The sequence below is a fragment of the Anneissia japonica genome, unplaced genomic scaffold (assembly GCF_011630105.1).
Source record: "Anneissia japonica isolate Jap-2015-1 unplaced genomic scaffold, ASM1163010v1 scaffold287745_len380231_cov175, whole genome shotgun sequence".
Taxonomy (NCBI): Eukaryota; Metazoa; Echinodermata; class Crinoidea; order Comatulida; family Comatulidae; genus Anneissia; species Anneissia japonica.
The window spans coordinates 130,872-153,817 of record NW_022744415.1 but is presented as its reverse complement, the minus strand read 5'-3'; the positions used below and the strand labels follow the sequence as shown (position 1 = coordinate 153,817).

Sequence of the window (22,946 nt, the reverse complement as noted above, 5' to 3'; positions counted from 1 at the left end):
ATGCATGCATGCGTGTGTCAGGATGTGTGCCATTATAATTGTCATGTTTTTTTCCCCTCAATCTATCGTTCAGTGATGCTTTCTATCTAATACTGTGCATTCATATGGGACGTATCGAAGTTTTACTAAGTTTAGACATTATCAGGGAACACACATTTGCGAAAGGCCTATGCTGTTTACTCATACAATATATAGAACAGAATGTTAGATTTGGTTAAAACTTTTAATGAATGCTATCCTATCAACTTTTTTTATTCATAGCTTCAGTAGGGTGATTCGTATTAGGCGGCCTTGCACAGGGGAGAAGCAGATTACATGGTGTAGTTAGCTACACCATTGTCAAAAAAATGATGGGTAATGACAACTGTAACGGTATTCCCGGTAATTGTATTCAAATTTGAATAAGAAAAAACTTTTAAGTATAAGACTGTCATGAGAATGAAAACACGTGGTTTTGGAGTATAAACTTTAATAGGCTTATGTTTAAAGAAAGACGTTAACAATACTGTTGGTCCACGGTCTAAGCCATTATATCTATTAAATACCATTTATCATCTTCATTACATTACATTTCCGGAAATGTTATCAATAAGAATGCGCTACAATAACTGGTTCAAAAAATTGTTGCATGAACGGCGCTGCATACAAATCTGTACAAATCCCTTAACCTGATCAACAAGAATTTAAATCTTGACAAAATTGTCCAAGTTAACTGAAGGAAACAAGAAAGGAAAAAGAATAAACATGAGTTCGGGTGCCATTTTCATTCTTCGGAAATGTTCTTTTAACCCCCATCAAATTATGCATATAAGAATGTCAAGCAGGCCCTGTCATTGGCTAAATGTAAGTGTTGCAGCTTAGCACAGGAACCTGGAAGTTCCGTTTGCCTTCATTCTTTATCATAGATTGTTTTTATCGGCAAGGTAGCAGCAAGAAGCGAGTCGCAAGTTGCGTTGATCAGTGATGTTACGTATACGGTACCGTGTATCGATTGAGTCATGGCTAAGAAAAATTGTAATAGTATTAATGGATATTGTCATTGACTGTCGTGTGCTAGAATAAAAGTCTAAAATAGAGCTGTTGATTTATGCAGTGAAAGAAACCAAAACGTGAAAACTATACTAAAAACAAAATATAGCGTAGGCAACGAGCATATTCATTTTATTTATTTATTTCGGTAAGCGACAACAAATAGCAATGAACAAAAAGCAATACAGTACAATAAAGAAAATCAAATCAATGCCCGTTAGAAAAAAAAAACAATAGTGAACTAAATAAACACTTTAACAATATTAATTTAAACTAGTCTGATTTACACCCCCCACCCCCGAAAAAACTAAGTCTACTTTAAGTCGTTTTAAGAAAGGCTTTTGTACGGTATTGATTTATGTCATCACTAGATCTTCTGTATCACAGCTCGAAATCTAATGAAAACTACTGTAAACACATTTAAATATAAAAAATAAAATTATGAGTGACAAGTCATGAATGAATTAAATTAAATTAAAAGTGTAACATCATGACGGAATGTAAGACACACCTAGCACTTCAAAATATCATTGATGAATCGAGACGTAAAATACTTAACCGCTCAGTGACCATAACTCCAGCTGAGCGATCTGCGACACATTCAAGTCTAAACTCGAAATTTCCCGGATGTGAGTTAATCAATCGCGATGAGCAATGCGTTTGATCCAACTTGTTTAAACTGTCTTCCCTTTTAAAAAATTATCATTGAGGCAACCCCCTACACAGCACCATAGTGATGATCTGACCGTTTAGCCTGTGTATGTGATTGCACCTGACGCAAGTATTTACCTCTCGACATCATATTATGTCCCGCCATTATAAACCTTACCAACACGAGATGTGGGTCTATCTCTATAGAAATGTACTAAATAAATTGAATTATAAGTGGACGAGCCTTTGAAATATATGTCTCGCGGCCAATTATTTCTTAAAATAATACCGACTCGGACTATTTGCTCTGCAAAATAGCTAATAGGTTGTAAAGCTAACATAGTGCGTCATTGGAATCCGTAATCATCTCTTGACTAAAGACGTATTTTCCGCAGAAAACATGACAGAAACATTATAGAAATTAATTTAATGACTTCAGTAAATTTGTAACATGAAAATTATCAACCTGAGCATAAAAATCAGTGACTTAAATAAAAAGTTCACCCTAATTTTTATACTGCATAAAAGAAAGGTACAGTATACTGAAATTTTTCCTAATTTTTTATCCTTTTTAATGTAAATTCCTACGTTCAATGTGATAATTTTATGTTGTTAAAATTGATGTTAAAATGTGACTATTTTAGGGGTCGTTCACAATTATGTTCATAAGTGTAGGACTACAAACAGTACGCTAGGGGGTGGGGGGTGGGCTACACAACTTTGTAAACATATGTATGAAATTGTTGATTCTACCAAATCAGCAGTGTCGCAACTTCAGGATCATTTTCAATTATAAATAACATGCAATGTTTACAAAAATAGATTTTGATGACCAATTTTAATGCAATCATGCATGTGTATACATTTTTAGGTAACCAAGTAGAGTGCTTTAGTTGATTTCACAAAAAAATGGAGAATAATTTTACAAAATCAACATTTTTAAGTACACTTTCAGAGGGGTGGCAAGGAGTACTGGAAAAGAGTAGGCTACTGTTTTGCGAAAATATTGAATTGTGAACGCATACAATAAATCGTCTTTTAAGTGCATACCTACATCAAATTATTCACAATGAATAATAAATCCAGATTTTGCTTCGGGTTTTAAACATTCTAGATAGTGACTGTTATCACTTTAATTTGATTTTCCCGTTTTGTTGATTCACTCGTTATTATTGTTGAGACGAACACGAGTGCGTCTCTAGTTGTTGGCTGAGTTCGAAACTTTGTAAATAGCGTGTCATGTACGTGCTATGTTTCGGGTTATCCAGATTTGTATAAGATCTTCTAGGATTTATTGAAAACATCAGCCAGAGAGCCGCAGATTGTCACTGTCATCCACCTTGCTATGCGACCTAACTACGCACTATTTTTATTCAGCGTCAAAACTACCGGAATATCTGCAATTATTACATATTACAGTATTACTGATTAAAATCCCTCCGCAAAAGGAATGTTCATTTCCAGGTGCAATAGTTAATCGCAGGCTTTTGGGATTTATAATCAATTGATGTTTATTGCAAATTATTTTTAGTTTCGTTTCTTTTTTGGATTTATCTAATATCCAGCAGTTATGTTATTCATCAATAACAGGATGGATACGTTGGAAATCAAGCTCGATTCCCAGTCGTCTTGTGGGGCTTAAGACGAGGAAATGCTGTCGTTTTAGGCCGCAATCAATAGAAGAGAGTACCCCGACCGTGGAAAAACGCCAAAACACGCTTGCATTTAATGTTAATATAATATTAAATAAATAAAATAATGAAATATAAATTCGATTTTGTCTAAAATTATTATAGACCTCAATCATGAATGATTTAATGTTTTTTCGTTGTTTTCGTCATCGTCGTTGTCACCAACCATTACTACTATCACCACCATTAGCATCACCATCACACCAATCTCCGTTATCAGCATTATGATATTACCATCATTAAGTCACCATCATCACCATTGGAGAATGTTTTAATCTAGATTGCCTAAATTGTATGGACACCATTCTCGTATCCAGGATTGGCGAAAGGTATGTTTGCCCCTTATAAATGGGGGACATATTATAATTGGATAGTTATGTCTATAGGCGTCATAGTTAGGCCTATGGTAACCAATAATGTTTAACATTAGGCCTACCATTTATGTTCAGTCACGTTTAACGTACGTTTGCCTGTAGGCATTAAAACTAGGCCTATTGTGTAAAAAAAGAAAAGAAAACCTGGTTTATTGCATTTGTGAAATATTTATTCGCTTTTAAATCACGTTCGGTCACCACAGCGGTCACACCGCAGTATTTTTGTTGCAGTTGCTGTCGACACGGTACACAGTAGCTGAAAAAATCCACCCGATTAACTTTCAATCCGATTGGTCTGTGTAAGTAGATCCGTCAATAAGGCGTTTAAAATCAATACAAATCATCAACTTGGTGTGGAATGTTTCTGTGTCCAGGTGTTCTATTGATGTCGGTCCGATCCGATTATGGATGTAATTAGGATCTGTGACTATAGCAATGACCAGTGCCGCCGCTATGTCCCAGATTTTTTTTTTCTTTATTTTACATGCACAGTCGTATCGATTTATAAATCATTATAAGCTATTAGGTCGGTACCTGTATGATTGCCTATTAGACTTCCGTACCATTTCCGAGGACACACAACACACAAAATAGGCCTAGCAGATAATAGCACTAACAAGAGAATCATCGTTTGTTGTTTTTGTTACCGATTTTGGTAAAATCTACAAAAAGCGCGATCCAAATAGTATGGTTATGCCTGAATGAGATGTGCTATTATATTTGTGACACTTAATGCGTGGGCCTAAAAACGCGCCAACTACAAGTCATAATTCATTCTAGAACCCACATCACTCTACACACACAAATAAATTGACTGTCTACATTTTATTTAATGACTTCCAATAAAATCCTACATAAAACTATGTTCGTGTTTCGTCTATCAACCAGTGAACTTTTATTTATAAAGTTTGTCCAAAGTTTAAATCGTTAACCGAACAACTGAGCTGTTTTCGGTACAACTGGTGTGTTTAAACTATGCCTTTCCGTATTCCCGTAACTATTACATCGCCGTTTGAGTTATTGTGAAACTATAGTTGCACATTATAAACTTATAAAGCAATATGCATATGAAATTTGTTGACAATAATCATCATCCTCCAAAAACAGATACAGGGACTATGATAGGGTGTACAATAAAAGATTCATTTTCAACGTTTGATAAACGCTTCTGTACCGTGTGAAACGTCCACAACTAATCTAGGTTAAAGTACCCAATACCCATCAAAAAGAGGGTCTGATCCGGCAATGTGTCTGTGTGAAAGTTCAAGTAAGCTAACCTGTGTAATTTCGTGATGTTTTACCAATCTGACGAGAATTGGTTTGCAAGACAATTCTATCAAGCAATATACTTATTAGGCCTATATCTGATATCTGCTAAAGTAGTTACATTAGCTGTGAGGCAATTTTTATTTATTTTTTTTATTAGGCCTACTTTAGCTGATTAGTGTTCTACATAAGCTGGGGTTGATTTTCTTTTTACTACATAAGCTGTTGGTGTTTTCTACATTAGCGGGGAGTTATACTACATTAGCTGTAGAGTATGCTACATTAACGGTTGTTACTACATTACCTGTAGTTTTCTACATTAGCGGTTTTAACAGCTTTAAAAGCGTTATATTCTCGTTATATCACCTACCAGTCAAATCGCAACGCGAGTGCCGAACAAAACTTCATGTTCATTATGACCTGCAAAGCATGCGCAGAGTATACACATGTAGACACCGAACCACTGTGCGTTTACCAATCATTTTGAGATCATCCTCTATACCTCCTTCCTTTTTTATTAAGTAATTAGTAAACTGATCTGATATCTAGAAATCAGTTGGGAATTATTATTCTAAAAGTTCTGAAATAGAAACTAAGCATCGCATTTGGTTGGACATACTTCCATCGGTTTTTTTTAATCTATTTCGGATTGACTTAAAACATAGGCCTAACCTTGACATGTAAAAATTAGATGAGTAAGGAATAACGTTAAATGTGATAGATCTTTAATAACCGTAGGCCTATAGGTGTTACCGAGACTAGGCCGAAAAGTTCAGCAATTGAATTTACGGATTTGGTTAATTATAATGGAATCTTTTTTTTTTAGTGCAATATTATTAACATTTTTTAGATCTTGTTTTAATGGTTACTTAATAGCTTGTTTGGTCCTTTTAAATTAGTTATTCACTATCTTAATTCAATTTCAAGGGCTTTCAATTATCCTTAAAGCAGTGGTAGCGGAAGCTGCTGTATAGCGCCACCCCTCATAGTCTGGAGACTATATGGTTATGGTAGCACTCTAAAATCTGCGCTCAACCCAAGAATGGAAATTGAAGTTAATAGATATTGCCAAAGGGATCTATTTTATAAATAAGGTCATTTAAGAACGATAAGGTCAGAAAAAACACATAATATCGTTCGGTTGGCCTGGATACTAACGAGGTGCATACGACGAGAACTCAGGCTGCACGCGAACTGTCCCTCATGGCTACGTTCGCCGGTAATTTGGAACATTAATTTGTAGGTTTTTTCATGCTTTCCGTTGATCAATGGATCACGAACTCACAAAGTACCGTATAGTCATAGGTCGCAGTACGTCAGTCATCATAAAATAGATCAACAACGAATCATTAAAGCTTGCTTTTTTTTTCAAATCCAAATTGAAACAAATTAAATTATCATTAGACCATATTCCACTCACTTTTCCCCCGGGTGGTTTTTCGGTAAATCCCAGTTCTATCCGAGTTTCCTTAGTAACGGTATCTTTTGATTAGTTTTGACTGATTTTTGGTGATGATCGTGTGGATGGATAGACGTGTTCTAGGAGAAGAAAATCTACTTTTTAACGTCATTTAATCCTTAAACACGTCGCTCATTTCAATCAAATAATACACATGGTAAATTTAATTAATTCTCTTAATGTGTTGAGCCAGGTTTCATAAAATCACTACACTATCACTATCCGTCGCTATTGGACAGTGTGTTCACTGTGTCATTTACACCTGCCAGGCTCCTCGATTCGATTGACCAATCAGCGTTGCCGTCAGCTGGTGGCGATAGCATGTAGCAATTTTATGAAAACTCACAGCTCAACTGAATTTTCATTAGTGACGGAATAATTTGGAACCGTCTGTACATTGAAATGCATCTTTTTCAATAGTTGACAGCCACTCTGAAATCCAAAAATTTATTTTCATTTAATTTATTCAAACATGTTTAAAGGTTCATACCAAATTTTAATATAATTGGTCAGAAAATACAAAATAAATTTATTAAAAATACATCTAGAATTATGTTTTGAAAGTTAAAAAACATGTATCCAGCCATTCCTTTCGCACCTCTTTGGGGATTCCCCCTTTCTTTACATTCACAGGGCAAAACAACTGAAAATTACTCAATTAGTGCCGAACATCCTTATTATAATTATTAATTGTAGCAATGAATGTCTGTGAACCTCATCCTCTTAATTTTTTGCCACGGACAAAGAACATGCATTTTATGGCATAAAACTTATTTATTTAGAATATTTCACAATATTGTCAAGACTTGGTATTTTTATACATTATTCTAAATCAATTACATATTAAGCATTCTCATATAGAGTATTATGGGTGGAAATATCACACGAATGCAATTATACCAGAGGGAATTTTAATTTCCATTCGGACGTTGACAGTAAACTTATAGATTATGATGCAGGATGAAAGTAACACATTATGATATATAGATTCCCTGAACAAAACATCCCTGTGGATTATAGGGGGAATTTAGGCGCTAATGAAAATGTTTCATCTCTCACTACAAAATAAGGCGAGACACACCAACATAAGAAAAAATAACCGGAGTTGAAGACGTTATGGAGAAGATTAAAGAATTTAAATGGAGATGGTCGGGACACCTCAAATGAATAGAAGATAATAGATTAGATGGGCTAGGAGACAAATTGGCAACCAAGAACCGGGAAAATAAAAGGAAGACAAAAGAAAATGTGGAGAGCTGGCATTACCACATACATAGGAACAAACTGGGAAAGAGTGGTAGTGGAAAGAAAAAGACGGAGTGTTTTACACAGCAGTGGGTGAAACAGCCTGATAATTGATGTATTGATTGTAGCCTCTCCTTTCTTTCATCTATATTATCAGTGGAACTCGCTAATCTTACCTTTGTGGAATGTAAGCCTATCCAACTTTAACCCTGCTGATGTTACAGTAGTCAGTCTAGTAAAATTAGTAGTTTTAAAGCAAGGCTCTGGAGAAAAACAATCTTTGGATGTGTTGTACAACTTATTTTTCTAAGATACAAGAATTGAGTTTGACGAAAATCTCGGGAACAGTTAATGAGATACAGATTTTTTAATATTTAAAAACGGGAGAAAATGGTGGTTATGCCAGTTGTACACTCAAAACATGTTTTCCATCAAAGTCTTGCTTTAAAGAAAACTGGCTATTACTGTTTTAATGAGGCACAGGTCGAAATTTAAGACACAATAATGACTATCAGAGTTGAGACTGTTACCCGACAGCAAGAAAACCATTATAAAACCTGGCTTCCATGAAATCGCTGCACTGTCGTGTTTACACTGCAATCGTTGCATTGCGTACAGTAGCTGACGCAATCGGGAAAGTTAAATGTTTGAATTTTTTTTTTATTTATTTTTTTTTTTGGCGGGGAGGGGGTGTTATTTTTGTATTAAAATGTAGGCTATATCAATATCCATGAGTATGTCTGCGACAGTCACCGTCGAATCTGATACGATAAATCATCATCTGTAGGCCTACGTTAGGGTCATTACAGTGTGCATTGGTCACGTTCCTTGTCAGTACGAATGTTACATCTTCCTGAACGTTCTGGTTAATGTTTCATTAATTCCTGACTAACTTCCTAAACGAAAGGATGGTACAGCTAGATTGAATATGAATGTGGAATAAGCAGGAAGGATAAAATGATATTGGTTTTGAATTCAGCTCATCAACCAATTTCCATGGATGAAGTTAAAAAAAAAACTCAGGATTTTTGATCATTTATACTGGTGTAATACATGGTTCTGGATACAGTAATTCCATCCTCTTGTTTTTATCTAGAAAAAGAGATAATATCGTGACGTATACGTTATGACGTCATAAGGTCTGTAGGCGCATAAACATCTGAGAAGCGGTGCGTCATATGGCTGGAATGTAACAGGAATTATTCGACAGTCGGGAGGGTATACCACAACCGTGTTGCGGCGGTCGCGGGTCATGTATTTTAGGCCTAGGTGAAAGGAAGGTCTTGCGCGTAGGACCATGATCATATACTAGTCCTGCGATTAAACACGAAACTGTAAACGTTCTAATTTTAACTTGGTCATTTCGGGAAGTAAACACTTACTCACAATTGATCGCAATCACTGATTAAATCAGCAATTATTATGATTATCTAAATGACAGATACAGAACGTGTTGCACACTGGTGTCACCCTTCAATTCCAATTTAATACTCATCATTCGTCGTCATCTATAGAAACATCACGTAGATTTGGGATGGAGTTGAAGCATCACTTGCACGAACACGACCTGATGTCTTAACTGTATGTTACTATAAATGTTTATAGAACGTGAAAAGAAGGAAAAAAAAATGATAGAACAGGAGTCCGGGGTGTCCCGGAAGCTCCGGAGATTTAGGGATTTATTATAGTTATTAATAGATTTTAGAGTTTCAATCTGTAAATTATTACTTACTAATATTGTGCTTCCGAAGGTGTTGGGCTCCCCACAGGGGTAGGAGAGGCGCTCTCCGAGGCCCCCAATGACGCCACCACTTGCTGAACTGCAGATTCTATGAATCCCCATGGGCGTGTGATCTAAAATTTCTTAGTTGTACTGTACTTTTTACAAGCAATGTGTTAGTTAATACTTGTTTTAATTTATTACAGAATATGGTATTTCTAAAAATATTTTAGTTTAAATGTGTCATTGTGATATCCAAATAAAACAGCAAAATATTAGGCTATCATTCCATGTTCTAACATCAGTAGCATATCTACTACGTACGGCTGTAAGGGACCATACTAGACTCTCTAACCTAGTTTAGACTTGAAAGTTTAAGTGACGTCACTTCCTCTCAAATTACCACTTATTTACATAGCTTCTCGATAGCGGTGATAGAACTTCTATCTATAACAAACCCACGGTTCCACGAACTATAATATTGCAAGTAACTAGATATCTTGGCTTAAATGTAATAATGTTATAAATGTTATTATGCTCCTCATCGCAAGCTTTTGGGAAGGATCAACATCGCTGATTTTCATGGAATGAACATTTAAAGCAACTACTGTAGTACATTTTCTTGGTATATTAAATAATATGCCTATATATAGATAATCACCAAATAGATTTACGAAAGGGCATTGATCTAATAATAATAATTATTATTATTATTATTATTATTATTATTATTATTATTATTATTACTATAAATTATAAATATAAGTAAATCAGTGAGCGTTTTACAAGCGAACTCTAGATGTCATGAATGCGGATGGACACGTTAATCCTGAATATCTTGCGGGTGCGTTTTAGACCAACGTATTTAAAAAAAAAAATGTGTACATGTATTTCAATAACTGTAGGCATATAAATATAGCGCTAAATTAGTCAATATTGTATGTGTGTTATAAGTGCGAAAATATTTCGTGACTTATAAATCATGGGCCTGTTGCTGCGGTTTAACCTGTCGGCATAGTAGGCTATTGAAATATCTGACCGTTTTCCTGTGGTTCTAACCCGAATTCTCTATTTAGTGTATCGTTTGCCACATATACAAGAGGAATTCTGTGGTAATTTATCCTTTGTGGGTGTACAGATGAAATGGAGATTTTGGCTACATACCGTTTAGTCTCAACCTACCATAGCATTCGCGTGTACAAAGCCACTTCTGGAACGCTTTGGAAACGCTAATGAGCCATTACCCGCTCCTTGATAGCCAATAGCTAAAGGAATCTCGAATGATTGTTTTAACATGAACGAACGAAATATACAGCGATAGGTGGTCGTTTCAGACTTTTAGCGGCTTTAATATAATAATTTAAGCCTATAGAATTTCAGTATCATCATGTCTCCCTGAACATTATTTAATTTAGATCCATCTGGCTGCAAAGCTCAAGTTCATTTTACGATAAGAGTTAAAGGCAGCTGCTAGAATTCGATGTTATCGCAGGTTCATGTAATTGTAACAAGAAGTCATTATAATTAATTAATTAATTAATTATATTATATAATTAAAAACATTTAAAAACAAATTAGGAAGAAATCCAATATAATTACGGGTTCGAATGTAAGGGAAGTTTTTTTTTTATTTTAGTTTTTTTTTATTTTTTTTATTTTGTTTTTTGTTTTGTTTTTAGGGCATCGCCCTAAAGGAAATCCAAAGACCTAGGCCTACATAAATGTAAAAAATAGTAAATACAGCTGTGTAGGCAAGATTGGTAAAGTACAGATGGAAATGAGTGGTGAGGGTCAGAAAGTGGAAGCGCTTGTGGGTTGCAGTGTGAAATGATCATTAGTCTCAATTATATTGACAACCGTAATACAGGCTAAGAACCGTCCTTCTCCCTGGCTATGCTGCTAAATGGCGATGATATGAAAATAAGTCGAAATCTTTAATCCACTTTACCCCTGTTCTTAATAGGATGTCCATGATCAAAACACCATTAATGCTTGGCAAAGGGAGGTCTTACATGGAACGCCAAAAGAACAAGTTTGACCGACTCTTCTTTAAAATCGACTGTTAGAAAGTTGTCCTTTCGGCGTTCCATAGTCTCAGAGAACTTCCTGGTTGTGTCTAAGCTTAGAAACTTGTACCTGTTGTCTTCTTGGGCATTAATATAATGCTTAAATTAGTGTGTGGGAGTCGTTAATAAAGTTCCTCGAATTTCAGGGTCCTGCATTATGTGACCCCCACTTAATGAATCAATTAGGCCTGTACCACTAATGACGTAGCATGGACGTAGAGACCTATATCATTTTTGCTGGGCAGCTTTCCGCTTCGATGAGCAATAATCCTATTATTTAAGGTACATCAGAGGTTACCTCGGTTGTCGGCTCTGACCGTCTTCCAATTCAGTTATCATATCTTAAATAAATACTGACAGGCAGTGTGAAAATGCCAATTTACATACCAGTCAAATAGAGTAGGCACTGTCTCGCTAGACAAGACATGTTCATTGACTACTTTGAGAATGAAGACAACTAGGTGTTACATAGGTCATACTAAGTTCCTTGTCATAATTATATGATTTAAATCATCCCTTGGGCAACAGGAAGGTGCACCAGTGTTGACTGATCACATGTAAGCCACTGGGCGGGGACTTCAATGGATGCAACGCAATTAACTTCAAAGAGTGTTTAACTACCATTGAATATGTGGTTCAACCATGTGGGTAATAAACTGTTTAAAAAGTTCAACCAATTGATAATGCAAGAGACAAGTACTGTATTTTAAATTGTATCAATTGTTGAACTTGTTTCCGATCGTCCAGGTCACACGCTGTGGTTTTACTATTCACAATTTTTTATCTTTTTCATTCGACTGTGAGCATTATTCAATAGGTGAATTTAGGTTTCCAAAAATAACACCCTTTTCTCTTGTCTATTAGTGAGATTACTATTAAGAGTAAACTTGCCAAGGACAATGGCGGAATCTTGAATTTAAACGGCTGGATAATAGGCAATACTTGTAAACCCTCTAAATTAGACATAAAAGGTGTTTATTAGCAAAATTTATGGATGATTCGCTTGGAATTGATAAAATTGCGGTTTATTGTCTGCGAATAATCCATCGCAAAGCATACGCGTGTAGAACCGTCAGTAATACGCCACAATCAGACCCACTGAGATAATAAATTAGAAATCCATTGTAAGCCACATTGTACCTTTGGAAAGCACTGCAGCATGAAGACCGAACGCGGATAACGTTGAGAGTTAATCTATTGTATAGTGTATTGGTTATTATATTGTCTACATCCTTAATATCTGGCGGCAACGAATACTTTTTTTTTACAAATTTATGTAGCAATTTTGGGCTTATCGAAGTTAACAACTTGAAAGGAAAACTTAACCGTGCCCAGCACATTTGGAATGCATTACAGCTGTCATTCATGTTTTTTCGATAAACTCTTGCCAAATTGTTTGACATTCCGAATCCGAATGGACGATACACTCCTCAAAAACAGTTTTTTAGTTGTTATTTTAAGATTAAATGGGATCATACCTTGTACGTGTTATAATTTCAAAACTTCTATACACCTCAAACAGCGTTTGATTACTGTATACGTTACCGCTCTTGATGATTATTTAAACTATGGTTCTTGAACTACGAGGTTTCAAAGTTATTAATAAATTATGTTACATATTAAATTATTGTGCGTGATATTGTCTATCCGTACACGTCATAGTTGCGCGTGCGTTTGTCACGCGTACCTGCATGTTTACTCGTACATGTGTCACTCTTACGGTAAATTCAGGACTACGCAATGCGCATCACTGCTAATTAGAGAATTTATTGCTCAGGATGTTTTATTTAAACCAGACCTAGAGGGATGAATCCCACCAAGAAATTAGGCAAGACATCAAGTCTTTAGAGAATCCCTTCAATTTTTACGATAAGGGGGTACAGTGGCGACTTTATGTCTACAGGGTGATAGTTCAATGATTGATGTAAGTCATATAAATATAAAATCGATTGAAGACGAACTCATGAGTTGAATACACGACATATTCTACCGACGAAAGGCAAATTGTTAAGTCATGTTTATTTTCATTGACGCTTCTTTTAGTGTCCATTTGAATTTAGTTATAAACTGATGCAACCAGTTACCATTTCTGAGTCACGGTTTTGAACTAGACTGCACTTATAGGTCATGCTGGATTCGATGAAAAATGATATAAACGTGTTTTGGGTCAGAATATAAAACCATTAGAGAGTTACAGAAATTGCTGCTCAGCAAATGGTTTCGTTTTGTAAGATATCAGTAGCAAAAAATTATTCAGATACAAATATGCGTTTAATTGTCATCTGATTTCAATTTACAAGATACCATAAGTATACTGAAAGTTTTATCACGATTTTATTAGTCTATTATGATCACACAACATAAACAATCTTCATAAAAATTGTCCCTTACCGACATAAACTAATCCTACTAAACGCGTACTAAATTACGGACGCGTCACCGACACCTCACTCAAACGCCGAAAAGGCGCGCAAATTTAGCATACACATCAACACACAAATATTTAATAACTTTAGCCTATTTCTGTTTTCAGAAGTTAAGAGAATTGAGTTACCAAGTAAACCCAAGAGAAATGATAGAATTTGCATTTAAAGTGAGCAAGGAAGAAGCGTATGCAATTTTCCACGAAGCCTACAACAGAAATAGAGATAATAATTCAAAAATATCTCACATCGCAGCTGAGTTAGGTAAGGAAATTAACAAACAAACACAATCAATGCGCATTAATTTTGTAGGCCTCCTAACCGTACGGTAACTCTCGATTTTTCCCGGGAACAATTCAAAATAAACAACCATAGCCAATGATTATGTTGGCATTTTTTAAATTACCAATTATTTTGTCCTAGCCATAGATTTCTATGGTATGGTATGGTATAATATTTGTATTTTAGCATAGATATCGGACAGACAGTATACTCTGCATATTGTATGAAAACAGTATAACATGGTGTATTGTTCGAAGACATTTTTTGAAGCACAAAATTATGTTATAATGCTTCACACGTGACGTTCCATAGGTAAAAATGGCCCCGGTAAAAATGGCCCCGGTAAAAATGACCCCAAATGACAAGTAGGTAAAAGTGGCCCCAATGAAAAAATCAGTAATAGAAATGAAATTTTTTTTTAATCTCAAATATTTAAATACTGCAATAAGCAAGAATTGAATCATTAAATACAAAATGGCCCTCAATTATATAAAAAAAAAATTAAATGCTGTAAAATACACTGTAGCAAAAATTGAATTAATAAATCAACATAAACCATGCATATTTGAGAACTAAAATACCCTGCTGATTGATTAATTAATATATCTTTTTTGTATGGGCGGCTGTTAGGTATAGGTATTTTTTTTTTATTATTATTAGGTATTGTTACTATATTAATGGTATTGCTAAATCCCACAACCCTCCCAAGAAAACACTGTAGAAAACCAAACAATTCAATTGTGATTGGCTCACTTGGTATATCGATAAGAAAATTAAATATTCATAAGCACCTATTTTTTGGTTAAAATGTTGATTTTTTTTTTGTGGAAAAATACTTGCAAATACACCACAAACCTCCAAACACACTGTGAACCCCATCCAAACACTTTAATTATGATTGTAGATGATTTTTCTTAAAAATAAAAAATACCCGGATTATATTTCTGGAAAATTGTGATTCCGCTTCCGTGAAATTGGCCACAAATAAACTATTTTAGTATCAATAAATGCATGATTTATGTTGATTTATTGATTATGTTGTTGCTATTGTTTAACATTTAAATGGAGAAAAAATTAAAAGTGTTATTCATGCCTTTTTTTATCTTTGAATATTTTATCATTGAATATGTAATATAAATGGCAATTTATTTGATGTTAGATTCCTTTTAAAAAATAAATTATTTCAGTTTAAAAAAATGCATATAATGATTGAAAAAAATCAGTTTTAATACAGAATTTTATTATTGGGGCCATTTTTACCTACCTCTCATTTGGGACCATTTTTACCGGGGCTATTTTTACAGGGGCCATTTTTTCCGGAGACGTCCACCAAGGCTCGGGCCCCATGAACTCGTATTGTAAATAATGTATAAAAACTGAAACCCGTTGCTTGTTTGTCGTTTTTAGTAGCGATATGCAGTGTGAATAACATGAATTATCACCTGTGCATCTGGGACTCGCAGGTTTACCGCACTCGACATAGGGGGTCTGCAGCCTAGCCTCCATTGAAAATTTCCTTTTTTAGCCATGTAGTTAATTATATAGTTCCATTATTTTACTAAGGCTTCAGTTATAGACAAGGAGATTAGAATTATTGATTTCTTTAAATACCAGCACTGGAGTATGGAATGCGGATAATCGCGACACAGTTAATTCATTTTATGGTTAGATGTCCAGTTTGAATTAACTACAATTAATCAGTCCGCAAGTCAGACAAACTAATCAATGTGCCCAATGTGCATTTACATTGTACATAATAAGTATGTATTATTAAATATATAATAAATACGGACTGCTATACATAAATGATTGATTGTAAGACATAAACATAAAAGCTTATAATAAGTAGGCCTTTGTGTTTCCGTCTATTTTAATAGGCCTATGTATAATGTAACTGGAAATAAATTGTTTTTGTCCTCTCCAGAACTAGACGGACTTAGTACAAAAGCAAGCAGCACAATGTGCAAAAAACCATTGCCAAAAGTGGTTAATATGTATGACATATTAGGAATCAGTAAGAACGTGGTACTGTCCCCTGCTGGAATCGCAGTGAATAAGTGTAGTCCTGATAGTGGGTGCTGTCCGCCTGATGAAGAGTGCGTAGCATCTGAATTCCGCACAAAAAACTTCACAGTAAGTATGTTTTTCGTTTATACAACTTCCTGGTACGATGAATATTCGGTTTCATCCTCCAGGCTAGGAAGGCGCGTTTTTGAAATAGATCAAGAATTTAAAAGAATATTCCTAATATTTTGTAATTAGTGTTTACACCCACGGAGATAACATAAACAAATTTCCAATAACAGAAAATATGAAAAAGTCACGACATTAATTTGGCCGAAAGGACCGTATTTGTGTTAACTGTGTCCATGTTATTACTATTACCCGCATTTGTACGTGTCGGTATATTATGGTAAAGTGAATGACCTCGAAGCTGCGGATCTAGCACCCAATATTGAGGATGGTTAATGACATGTGTCAATTAGTGTCATTGAAGTCTGAACAGGTTACCTCGGGCAGCCACGCTCCGCTAGCCTAGTATTAAAAAGAAGAGAGTTTGTTTAGACTTTAACAATGGACAGGTTCTACAATAGACAGCCCGCCAACAAGAAACACATCCCCCATAATGGAGCGTATCCATATTTCTCCTCTCGATAAAATCCTCACCCTATACACACGAAAGCGATGTTGATTTACATCCCCGTCTTTTGCAAATATATAAATGACATTATCATAAAGGGACCCGGATCAAAATATCAGATTTAGTCTCATATAGAAAACCCTCTTCTAATCTGATTAAATCTACCTTTAGTTCTATTCCAAACCACAACACGCGTAGTTCTGGTGCCGTATAGCCTTCTAATCTAATGCCTCCTAATCCTGTAAACCTGATAAACAGAGTTGGTAGCCTGCTCAACATAGGACAACTGACGTGATCTTGGTTATTGTATCAATAATATAACCAATGATTACTATTAATTTCTTACTAATGTTTTTTTGGTTAATCGTTTCCTTAGTCAGCGACGAAAGGCCACTGGTAACCTTTGCTTATAATAATTGATTAAATAAAATATGTATACCGATAGGCCTCTTTCTGATCTTAATATTAATGATTTACCTTAAGCATGTATAGGTATATTTACTATGACTGCAAATTTAGAGTTAAACAAAAAGTTCCACTCAATATTGTTCCGTCTTGTTTTTGTCCTGTTGTTTGTGACTAGTTTAGGTTTAGGCGTTACAATTTAACATGCAAGATCTTGACGTGTTTAACATTAAAAGTACATTTTTATATCAGGGGCAGATTTAGGGGGCGGCCCCGTTCCCCCTTTTTGGAGGTAAAAAAAAGAAAAAAAAAGAAAAAAAATAATAGCCCAGAACGCCTCAAATGTTTTTTTGGGCGTCCAGAATACAAAAATTCGAGGGGGTATGCCCTGGACCCTCTAGAACAGTGTTGTCTCGATCGGCCCAACTTTCGCCCCCCCTCGGCCCCCCTTTCGGCCCCCCCCCCCCTTTTGACCTCTCTGGATCCGCCCCTGTATATATTATAATAATTTAAATTTTATCACATACTTTGATCATCTTAAAACGTGTCATCAAAGCCGTGACAGGATGCTGTGGAGTTTTGTGTTTGAAATAGACACTTAACTATGTAAAAGTTATATTATAATATGAATAAAGTTTTTTTCTTATTTTTGTTTGTATTTAGTATTTGCACATAGAAAATGGAGAGTTAACGGTTCGGAGACACAGGGTTCTCGAAGATGCCCGCTGCACTTGCCAGAAAATCCAACCGTTTTCTTCTGGCCAATACTCGTCATCAGTTCCAAGAGCTGAAGAATGTGGAGAAAACCAGGAGTACGACTACACTACTGGTTTGTGTGAAGAAGTGGAGGAGGAGGAGGAGGAGAATGGCGTAGAAGAATATGAACAAGATTGTCCGGAAGATAAGACGTTTGATAAAGTAACGGGCAGATGCGAATGTTCAATCATATGTCCCACAGGAACTAGTATAGATCCTTCTAACTGTGTTTGTGAAGACATGCCAAAACCCCTTCCAACGACCACGTGCGAATTTAACAGATGCCCGAAGCCGTTTCACTTGAATAGGACGGCCTGTACGTGTGACTGCTATGTGGACGATAGAAACTGTGAAAAAATTAAAACAGGGAAAAAGGAAGTAAAAGAAAAGCATTGTTTGTAAGTACTTAATGTTATTATTTATGTGCAATAACAACTCAGTTTCACTTTTCTCAAGATCGCCTCCATGTTTAATCAAATGAAAAGTTGATTTAACTAGGCCTATAGTTTTATTGGTAATTGTTGGTCAGTATTTATATACTGTGCGGCGTTGATATAATATAGGCCCTAAACATTTGTTCACTAATATATTGATTGAATGATTTGACTTTTGACTGATGTATCGATGGTTTGATTGACTGATATAGCTTAGTGAGTTTGTTAGTGAGTAGATGTTTCACTGGCTTAATATTTTGATTGATTTTAAATTATTTTGGATGCGATTGATTTCTATTGTAATTGATTTTTAAGATTTTAAATTTCTTTGATTTTTATTGATATGGTCAATTGGTTTATTGAACAATATACTTTTGCAATGGTGTTGTATTTATTTGCCGTGACATATTTGGGCCACTGTACTTCTTGCATTAATGAAAAAGGACCTGGATGTATGCACAACATTTACTTTGGATGCTTTAATTTTTGCAGGAATGTTCGTCGTTCGCGTACGTATGGTACGCCAACGTGCATAGAAGGAACTTTTTTCAATTCAACACTAGGGGTATGCAGATGTGAAGATTTATTATGAGACCAGCTATAGTGACGTAATGTACCTTACTACTTGAGATGTCTTGGAAAGTCAACCAATATTTATTAAATTTAATGTACAGTCAACAGCTAATTTAAAATAATATATTTTGTAAATGGAGAGGATAAAACCTTGAAGAACGCACAACGACAAATGTTACGATTGCCTCCGATTGCGAAGTGTGCCTGCGTTGCCACGCGTACTGCCTCGATTCTTATCCAATATGGAACGCCAAAGGGTTAAGGTCACGAACCATATTGTGATTAAAAGCAAGTGGAGTACAAACAGACGTCGCTGTGTTACCGATCGTGGCAGTAATTACTAGTTCGATGGAAGTTGCTGGAAAAAATTCTCCAAATAGGTTGGACATAAATCTGAATAAAATCTGCAGTTCCGCCGAAGATATCCAATCGGAAGGTTCTTAGAAGAGCTAATGTTGATGACACTTACTAGATTATTTTTAAAATGTATGAGTAACTATGGACATATCGCAAAAAAATACTCAATCGTTTAAATTTGAGATGTGCATCTATAGACACAGACAGTTAGGGCTCTTGTCTCGGGGGAACTGCCGATCCAAGAGCCCGCGCGGATGACATATTTCCGGCGAGGCCTCAATGCGTGAGCTGAGGCTAGAATTCAAGGACGAGAAAATGCTGTATAAACTATTTTGGAAATAAGCAAGCAAAGCATTTCTGTAGGATATTTGAAATAAAGTGTGGCCTATCAATTCAATTTGGCTTGCCTGTAATCTCTTTGTGCCAGTCGCACTTTTCCATGTTTAGTGTAAAACTGTGGTGCGATATGTGCGAAGAAACATTTGCCTAAACATTAATGTTACCTTTTCCAAGGATGGGCGGATACGATGGTGATAAACTAGTCGTACAGATCGGCATTGTTCATGTTTTTAATTAAAGCCGCATACTCGTCAGCATGACTTGTTCTCTAGTGTAATCAACAAAATATGAAAGGACACGCGCAGTTTAAGTTGCTTGTTGCACTGGTAAAAATAGACCTAGCAGTTATGGATGTAAACGTTACTAGAGTTTGAAGTAAAGTTTAAGGAGTTGATGCTTAGACTCCATATCAGTATCACGTATTATTTAGCTTACATATGTGTAATACATGAGTTATTACATCTTGTATCTATAACTTTAGGAACGTAAGATCATCAGTATACGCAAAAAGTTTATAAATTTAATTTAATTTTATATTGTCACATGTTTGACTTTTTAATTTAGGAATTTTACAACTTTAGGTTTATAAGTCAGGGGAGTTAAAAAGAAAGATAAGTGAATTTGTTATAATAAATACTTATCTGAGATATTATGGGCTTTTTATTTATTAAATCTTTTAAAATAATAGAGCTGTTTGTGCATTGGGTAATTTATCGCTATAAGGATAACGGTAGGCCTAAGTAAATATGTATATACCGTATGAATATAGTAGGTCGTAGGCCTAAATCATCAATGTGGAGATAATATAGGTAATGTCTCATACCTGGCGTTGTGCACGGCACTAAAGATATGAATTAGACATTATGTTAATGAGTAACTTATTTAGCACAATTAAAGATGCGAAGATAAGAGAAAAAATTATATTTATAATAACCCAAAGAAAATGTTTATTGCAGAATGTATTATTAAATCAAAGTAAACCTTAGATAAATATGTAGAAATAGATTTACGTTTATGAACAGAATGATGTGATGTATGCACAATACATTTTTTTGTATTGACATCTTTGTCATTTTGTCAATGTTCACGAGTATACCTACTTCCCTAAACAATATACTTAAAATTATGATACTCGTATTTAGGATGTCACAATATTATCGTTATTATTTAAATATTTATCATTTAATAATAACAGTGTTACGTTTTCAAAGTCTATTATATTATTGTTATTATCAGGGAGTTGTATTACCTGGTTGTTATCCCTTCTATTATTATTGATTGCTAATGTTATTGTTATTCATTGTTGATAACATTTGCTAGTAGTAGTAAAATGATATTATTTATACAGTGGTATTTTTTATTATTTTTTCATTTTATTTTGTTATAATGAAATATTACTACAAGTTTTATATTTATAATTGTTTTTATTATTGCCATTTGCAAATATTTGATGCTATTTATAGCGTCCCACTTCAATAACCCTATTTAAATAGGTTGTGAATATAGGCCTATATGTAGGCCTTTACAAATATTACGTTTTTATAAGAAACTTTTGAAATTTTCAGAGTAGGCCTTTCCCAACATAGGGTATCTGCCAACATTAACACCACCTGGGATTCTAATCCGCCTGGCCGATTTAGGAAGTCTACATGTTTATGCTTCTTGATATTACATAGTTAATTATAAGCAAATTAAAACGCAGTCTTAATATGAGTTTACGAAGACATTCAAGGACGCTAGAAGGATGTGATCAGGTCAACGTATAAACTTAGTTAACGAGTTTGCTTCGTCTGTCCTTGATGAGAAATGATTTTTCTTCATAAAGCATACATGAATAATGTTTAAAATCAATTTCGATATTATTGAGTAGATGGTCTATGCGTTTTAATTACTTAATTGTGTTTTTTTTTCTTTCAAGAATTACAGTAGGTCAAAGAAAGTTTTCTACATATTCACAACAAAAAATTGATTAAGATAATTGTGAAAATGTCGATTTTTTTAACGTCAAAAAAATATAAAGAATAGGTACATTTCAGAGAGAATATAGGACTAAAACAACGATTAGGGCCTATGTTCTTATGGTACATTATAATATGGTATTTATTTAAGATTCTTCATATCCAGCCATAGTGGAGGGCGGGGGTTGGTTGGTGAATGATGAAAATGATGTATGTGTAAAGTACACGATAAATTATGCATATCACCTTGGTGCATACAAGAACAATAAAGAAATACATTGTGAATGTTGTGATTTTTCTGTTAGTATCATCTACTGTAAGTGTATGACTCAAAAGTGGATGGCAAAAATAATTGGTTTATTGCTGGTAACGTCTATAAAAGGAATATGCTAACGTTGCTGCTGCCAAAATAAGTGCCGCATAATGCAACAAACCAATAGCGAGCACAGAAATAATATTTTTTTTTTTAAATAGTGTGAATGTACTCTTTGCGTGCGTGTCAAAATTAATATAAGGACAATGCTTGGATGTACTGTAGTTTATTTTTATGAGAACAGTATAAAACCTTCTCGTGTTCATGTCGAATATCAAGGTATACAGTAATAATATAAACGAACACCAAAACGACTTGCCTTACATAAAGCGATGATGATGGTATTCTTGATGATGATAATGAAAATGAGTTTTTTTTTCCTCTCAAATAGCCTCGGCTGGCAACAATTTTACAGGAAGACCTGCTTTGAACTTCAACCCGTGAAGTGCACCCACCCCTAAATGTCATTTTGTTTGGATATTAGAGATTCACAGGAATGTCGTGTTCTATTTACTGTATTGATTTTGCCTCTATTTCTGATTCACTCGTATTATTAATAGAGGTTAAATCCAAGGCAAATACATCAGTCCATAACTTGACAGTTGGTTGCGGTTTTTGTCGCATTTTATAATATCAATAATGATATGGCATTTTCTTTTAGATGTCATAATAGGGGTCAATTTATGAAAAGTCTGTAAAGATGGAACTATTCCCCATGATGTTTTACGAGGCATTATCATCAATGATAAACATAATAGGCCTATCAGACATTTCATTGCACGAAGAGGTGAGAGATTAAGCCAAGCCTTGTATTACTCGGGTTCGCATGCCCTTCTGTGCTATTTATTTTCAATGCTTTTATTACACAAAATACCCAGAAAACCTTGCATAAATAGATGTATTTTTAAAGAAATAATAATATCGGGGTATGCCTAAATCCAGACCACGGCCTACTAACGGCCGC

The 22,946-nt window shown here is 34.9% G+C and overlaps 1 protein-coding gene across 1 annotated transcript in view; it reads left to right on the top strand.

Moving 5' to 3' along the window:
* Positions 1 to 21,962, top strand: part of LOC117119647 (vascular endothelial growth factor D-like) — a 27,607-nt gene extending 5,645 nt beyond the window's left edge. The window contains exons 3-6 of the mRNA XM_033264477.1: positions 14,035 to 14,188; positions 16,131 to 16,339; positions 17,916 to 18,406; positions 18,935 to 21,962. Coding sequence (XP_033120368.1) covers positions 14,035 to 14,188; positions 16,131 to 16,339; positions 17,916 to 18,406; positions 18,935 to 19,034 — 954 coding nt within the window. The 3' untranslated portion in view covers positions 19,035 to 21,962. The remainder of the gene's footprint in view (positions 1 to 14,034; positions 14,189 to 16,130; positions 16,340 to 17,915; positions 18,407 to 18,934) is intronic.
* The last annotated feature ends 984 nt before the right edge of the window (positions 21,963 to 22,946 follow it).